This window comes from Manis pentadactyla, chromosome 9, assembly GCF_030020395.1.
Source record: "Manis pentadactyla isolate mManPen7 chromosome 9, mManPen7.hap1, whole genome shotgun sequence".
NCBI lineage: Eukaryota > Metazoa > Chordata > Mammalia > Pholidota > Manidae > Manis > Manis pentadactyla.
This window is the reverse complement of record NC_080027.1, coordinates 122,623,736-122,630,652: the sequence shown is the minus strand read 5'-3', so window position 1 is coordinate 122,630,652 and position 6,917 is coordinate 122,623,736. Positions and strand designations below refer to the sequence as shown.

Genomic DNA, 6,917 nt, shown 5'->3' with positions numbered 1-6,917 from the left:
ACGCAGCAGCTCAGCGCGCCAGACCTCTCTTGGGGGATCGCGCGGTGCAACCAACCCTAAAAGCGTAGCCGCGCGACGGCCCCCCTCCAGCCCTCCCATTGGCCCGCTGCCGTTGTCACTCGCTCCTCGCCTGGCCTGCGGCTCCCGGGAGGAGGTGCTGGGCGGGGTAGGTTGCGCGCGCCGCGGGCTCGGGTCCCGGCTTTGCAGCAGGCGGCGCGGCGGGCGCGCGGGCCGGGGAGCGGGCCGGGCACGCTGCGGGCTCCGCGGCCCGCCGGGGCGGGGCGGGGTCCGGCGGCAGGGCCGGGGGCTGAGGGCGGCTGACGAGGACCCGCCCGGCCGGCTGCCCCATGCCTTGCCTCGCCCAGCAGCCCGGCCGGCCGGGAGGGATGCGCTGTGCCGCCCAGCTCCCCTGCACCCTGCCCGTGCCCTGAAGCAGAAAGTTTGGGGGCCGGGGGCTGCCTTCCCTCTCCGGCTGCAATGACTGCCCCAGGACTCCTGCTGTCAAGCCTCGACCACGACCTGCCTCCGCTCCCCAGGTCGTAATGAACTATTCCAAGCTGTCACCAAGGATCCCCTTCTTTGCCCCTCCCTCACCCTCTTGTAAAAAGATTTATTTTTAAATTCAAGAAATTGTGATCAGCCGAGTCCGCTCCTCGTTAATAATTTAGACCCCTGGCCGCGTTTCTGAGTATAAGACAGGGTGCGGTCCCCCCCAAGACGGCGCGCTGGAAGGACAGATTCCCCTTGCCGACCCACATACACCATGAAGAGGTGCAAATCGGACGACCTGCAGCAACAGCAGGGCGAGGAGGATGGAGCTGGGCTCGACGATGCCGCTTGCCACCTCCCGGGCGCGGACCTCCGGCCAGGGGAGGCCACGGGTGCTAACTCTGCTGGCGGGCCAACTTCAGATGTGGGCGCTGCCGCGGCACCCAACCCGGGTCCCCGAAGCAAGCCTCCTGATTTAAAGGTGAGCGCAGACCCTCCCCTGGCAAGCCCAGCCATGCACTTAGCTTTCCCCGTCCTACGCAGAAGTGCCTTACTTGGGGATGCCAGGCAAAGGTCAGAGAGGATGTTCGGCCAGAGCGCTGGGAGGGACCTCAGGTACCATTTGTGCCTGTCCGTCTTTCAGCTCCATTTCAGGCCTCTGTGTTTGTTCCTTATTATTCAGCAGACGTTCTAGTGATTCACCCTTCCGAGATGGTTTGAATGATGTGTCTGAAGTGCTATTCGCAGACAAAGGGCTGGAGAAATCCAAGATGCTAAATAAAAAGCTAACATCACTTTCTCGCCCATAAGATGGCAGGGGAAGAAAATAGCGCGGGAGGCCAAGCAGAGGACCATTAGTTTCCTTTGCTGAGTGAGTTTCCTGCTTCTGAGACCTTCCTGGATGAAGCTCAGTTTGTTCATCTGTGAAAGGGGAGTGTGGACTTCTTGCCGTTAGGTGGAGCCAGAGGTTAAGCTAGTGCTTGGAGATCGCTGCCTGCCTGCTGAACCCCTAGGGTGGAGAACTGACAGGTGGCCAAGTGACGCTTGGGCTGGTTTGGGGCACACAGGCTGAGCCGGCAGTTAGAACCACAAACCCAAAAAGAGGATCACACGCAGCTGGGAGCTGTTTATTTTCCTGCCTGAGGTTACGGAGACAATTATCAAGCTGTATTGAGTACGTCTCCAAATTAAAACGACAGCCCAGATAAATAATGCACGATTGCTGGAGCTCGCACAGGGACTGCAGGCTCGGGCTTCTCAAGCCAGCTCACCATGGGACTGAGCAAGATGTCAGACCAAGGAAGGAACTTAGATGCCTTGGAGATTGATGCCTCGGGGAGATTTTCTCTGGAGGGGGTGCAAGGTCTGGGCTAGGGGAGCCAAAGGACTCCGTTATGTTAAATAAAGCCTGTATCCTATGGCAGCAGCCACTAAGGAGCTCACCAGAATAAGCCAATGACATTCCTCGTCTGGCCTGAGGAGCTCAGAGTCAGGAAGCCAGAGTGCAGGTGAGTGTGCTCTTACCTGTGTGTGTTACCTGCGTGCCGTGGGGAGCGGTGAGAAGGGGGACAGCTAGCTCCTTGTGTGGACTTTAAAAAGAATTACGGTGATTATTCACATGTGAACCCTGGGTCTACTCTGCCCTTCTCAGAGGCTTGGGGCAGCCTTGCGCATGCAGCTGAGCTACCCTGGGTAGGCTCTGCACGGGAAGCTTGTGCTTCAGTCAAGCCCGAGGAGTCCTTGGTGCCTGTCCCAGCTGTCACCCCTGAGCCCACTCTGTGACGGGAAACAGGTGCCTTAATGCTGATGTGGGGCTGTGGGCGAGCCTTGTGCTGCAGACCTTTACTGCACCTGGGCAGATCCTGATGAGCAGCCAGCAAACTGGATCCTGTGACCAGGTGGGCCCCTTGCCCTGAGTCCATGAGAAGCAGCCCTGGACACCCCCCTACCCTCCAACTCAAGCCAACAGAGGCAACTGCCGGCTCCATGCATTTCCCCCGGTCGCCTTGAGGAGAGAAGGTGGGCCGGCTGTGGTGAGGGGGCTGCAGTATCTTTGTCTCTGTAGAGAAAGCTGCCTTCAGAAGCTTGTCCTTCACCTTTCTGTATCATTTCTCTCCCTCGTGTGTGTGTGTGTGTGTGTGTGTGTGCGCGCGCGCGCGCGCATGTGTGTATGAAAGACAACTTTCTTCTGGCCCCGGGCAGATATAGTAAAACTGTTCATCTGCTATTAACTGCTGAATTTTCCTGAATCAGAATTGAGATCAGGCGTGAGAAAAGGAGCCTCCAAAACAACAATGACAAAACATACCACTGAGGTTGGTCACAGCCATGTGGACCCACGCTGGCAACAAAGAGGAGAAACATGGCTGCTGCCGGCACAGTGGGAGCATGGGGAGAGAGGAGCAGGGCCTTTCCCTGCTTTATCACAACATGTTTACCGTATAGGGACTTCAGAGCCAGCCATGAACTTGGGAGCCATTGTAACTTTGATTTGCTGTGTGATCTCAGGCAAATCACTCAACTTTTCTGAGCCTTTTTCTGGGAAAGGTGCTAGGATTAGTGACGTGTTCCAGTGCTGGGAAAGTTGTTTTCCAATGATGGAAAAATTTCTTTACTGGCTCTAGTAACTAAGTAGAAGCTGACTTGTTTTATTTAGATTTGCTGGTGGTGCCAGAGAGGGGCAAGTTTAATTTTTAGCACCCCCATCCCATACCTGTGGTTGGCCTAGGGAGACCAGCAGTTCTGGCTTACTTTTGTTCTCATTTTAGATTTGGGAGATAAGGACTGTTGGTCCCTTAGCTTCACTACTATTTTCTTATTACAGCTTCAGGCGTTGTGATGGAGGAAATCGTTTTAAAAAGGGAGCAAAAAATAAGGGGCTTTGTCTGAAGTACCTGAATGCAACTTGAGAGTGGGGAGAATTTTAATCTTTGCCACAGAGATCTGAATGGTGCCCTCACTAGGGGCAGCCAGAGGGTTCAAGGGCTCTGTGGTCCTCCTGAACTGTGGAGCATATTACTCCATTCTTCAAATTTCTGCTATAGTGGCCTGGGATCTGTGATTATGGGGTGGGAAGAGCCAATGAAAAGGAAAAACAGTTAAGCAGCAAACTTAAAGGAGCAGTTATAAAATCATTACTGAAAAATAACCTGAAAATGGACAGTGGACTTTGTCACAGGAACTGGAACTTTGGGGGCCTTCTCCACCACCCCACACACGTGATGTGACCTTGCAGGCAGAGCTCAGCAGAGGCTCCTGCAACAGGAGCTCAACAATTCATTCTCGTTGCCCAGCCCCTGGTGGCTTGGTTTCCTCTCTGACCACTTGAGTTCATGTCTGGATTCATTTGTCATCACTATCTAGTCCTTTGCTGCTACCAGATTCCCTGCTAGTTGGAAGGAGATGCCAGGATTGCTGGTAATGGAGAGAGTTGGCTGACCAAAAGTACATGGAATTCTCCAGCAAGAAAACCCAGCTCCAGTGAGAATGGGAGTGGGGAAGAGCTCAAGAAAACTGCAGAAAGGGACGTGGAGCACACATTCCCATTACAAATACAGCACGTGGTAGTTATTGCTAAGGCCTGGGGGGAGTGGCTGAGCACAGCAGTCAGCTGGTTCTGTCCTGATGAGATTTAGAAGCCTGAAAGCAGGGGACGAAATCGCCGACCTCCCCGTCTCTCCCACCCCCTGTACAGCTGGAAGAACTGTGCCTTTCCTGAAGGGAAGATTCTGGGTGTGCTGACCAGAGGCCTTCCCCCGGACCTCCCCCCAGCTTCTCTTTCTCCTCACAGAAGCCCCTGTGAATACTTACCACAGGGGACTTCTAAGCAGGATTAATATTTTCCCCAGAAGAGAAAAGGGACATTCTGAATTCCAGTATTTCCGTTCTGGCTCCAGGACTCAAAACTTTTGACTGAAAACTCATGTGGCTTCTATTCACATCATGGCCCTGATCGTTCTGCCTGAAGATCAGGAAAAGCAATAAGGAGCCAAATAGCTGAGGGAGAGTCACAGCGAATCCTATAGGATTCTCCTACTGTCTCACCACCTTTACTGGCTGCACAGAGGCTCCGGCCCCCACTGAATGCCCCAAGTTCCTTCATCACTCCTGTAGGGGACCCCCCGGAGAAGGGATCATGGGTCAGCAGATACTGAGCGCCCTCAGTGGGAAAGGCACTATTTTAAATTGTGAAATATGACATGCCTATAAAAGTGTCTGAAAACATATATGTACAGTTTAAGTAACAACAGCATAACAGACACCCCATCTACCTACCTACCACCCAAGTCAAGAGAGAGAACATTGACTTTCCCAAGAAGCTTCTGTTTGATTTTCATTTCTTTTATTAGTTTTCCTTTTTTTGAAAAAAAAGGCCCAGGATTTTGATTAAATGTATGGGTCTCAGTTTCTCCAAGCTACTTCATGGGAATGTGGGTGGGATGAAGGAGTGTGTGTGATCTGCATGTCTGTGCTACATCCTGAGGCTCCCAGTTCTAGTGGGATGTTCGGGCTTGAGATGCCTGCTATCTCGGGTGGGAGCTGGGCTCTGGGACAGGTTTCATCAGAGGAGGAGGAATGGAAGCAGACCTGAGAACAGAAAAAGGGGAACTTGGTTCTGTGGCAGCAGGTACTGCCTTTGTCTCCAGGGGAGCTCCCAGTTGAACAGGATGAAATGCTTGCAAGAAAATCATACAACAGGGACACATAGATTTAACGGTGCTGCAAGTATCATTCAGTGGAATTAGAAATCTATAGAATTCACCAGAAGAGGTGGGTTTAGAGCATGATATTAAAGAAAGGGAGGAATGCTAATTACCAAACAGGAGGAGAGGGGCTTTCTAAATGGGGGAAGTGAAATGCAAAGTGCCAAGTCTTTTGTCTTGCCAGTGTCCTTTTTGACTGGAAGAGCAGTTTTCCTTGTAAATAGTCAGGAACAGTGGAAGGTGGTGAAGAACGCTGAGGTTGCCTGTTTTTATTCCTCCTGCACCTGTGTGAGGAGGACAGTGGGTCCTGAGGCCTGGGATTGGCCCGTCCCCTCCCACTGCCTTCAGGAATATTCAGAGCAACCCCCTGTGTGGGCTTGGGAGGAACCATGCCCCGATGGGAAAGCATGTGGCAATCGAAGCTCTCTGTTCTCCTGCCACATTTGGGGTTCTAGATGAATTCCCAGCTGTCCTAGTTGTTCTAGTGGGAACCATCTTGCAGGCTTAGTATTTACAGAATGTGCTTCTTTTTGTGAATCTAATTGTGCCTTAGCTGCCAATTCGATTAACAGGAATCCCTCAACAAGGGACTAAAACATCCAATAGGACTTGAATTTTGCTTTGGTTAAAAAAAAAATGTGGGTGTCAGGAGCTGAGGAAAGCAGCTCAGGTGACTTCTCAGTGGTTGTCTTGGAGGACAACTCAAAACTCATCTCTCCTCTAAGAAGTGGCATTTCCCTTGGAAATCCTCATAGACCAGGATGGTACATCCTTAGAATGAGGCTATGCCTGGACAGGGTCCATCTTCATCAGCTAACCACATGAGCCTCTATCCAGGTTAAGAAATTAGAAAAAAGCTGTTGAGGATGGCAGGTATATCTTGTGTTTGTGTGAGAAGAACAGTATTTGGCTTTTTGAACCAAAAGGCTAAAGGCCTCCTTATTCCGGCCAAGTTGTGTGATGTTCACCTGGAAAACAAAGCTGGCTGTAAGGGTGTGAGCCCCGATCCAAGCTGTGTGGGAAGACGGTAAACAAGTCTGGGTACTTGCTTCTGTGTTCACTGCCTTCCAAGCCAGCTCAATCTTAGCAGTTTCTGAGGTGACAGACGAGGGTTTAAAGTGCAACAGGAGGCATCCAGGTTAGGTACAAGAAAAGCTGCCTGACTGAGCATTTTGTTTTTTTTATTCTGCTTTTACCTTTATTTGCATTTAGCTTAATGCTGAACTTTTTCCTGGGCCCTAAGTTCCTGTTTCTTCCGTTTCTTCTGGGATAAGTTCTGTGCAACCTCCTCTTCTGGTTTAGGAACAATCTACTCTTTTTCAGTAAGGATCATCACAGTGTGGCAGGAAGAGCTCATGGAGGGGTTAAGACATGAACTCATCTTGGGGGGCCTTATTCACCTGGATATGCTCAATGACCAGAGACTCTACCGCGAAGCTCTTACGTTCAGCATTACTCGGCATTTTTAAGCATGTGCGGTAAAAATCCAGCACTCTTTTTGGGTCACTGACCCTGTGTGCATCTCCACTGTTTGGTCTGGCCACAAGCCACCAACTCCACCCTTGCAGCAACGGACTGGCACATATTGCTTCTGTAAAGTGGCATCCTCCAGATACTTGGTGGCTTTTTTGGATACACATACCCTCGATGGCCTCGCAGTTTCATGAGTGTTCTTAAAGTGAACACGAAGATTTGAACCTCTTGATCTGCATGATTTCTGAGGTT

General features: G+C 51.5%; 1 protein-coding gene and 1 pseudogene across 2 annotated transcripts in view; one reads left to right on the top strand and one right to left on the bottom strand.

Moving 5' to 3' along the window:
• The first annotated feature begins 224 nt into the window (after window positions 1–224).
• Window positions 225–6,917, top strand: part of TMCC2 (transmembrane and coiled-coil domain family 2) — a 35,165-nt gene continuing 28,472 nt past the window's right edge. Inside the window, exon 1 of one of the 2 annotated variants that reach the window (XM_036909712.2) lies at window positions 225–970. In XM_036909712.2, coding sequence (XP_036765607.2) covers window positions 764–970 — 207 coding nt within the window. In that variant the 5' untranslated portion in view covers window positions 225–763. Of the gene's footprint in view, window positions 971–1,055; window positions 1,998–6,917 lie in introns of those variants that run through there. The other variant, XM_036909713.2, reaches the window with a different exon arrangement.
• LOC118924747 (60S ribosomal protein L17-like) lies at window positions 6,306–6,903 on the bottom strand (annotated as a pseudogene).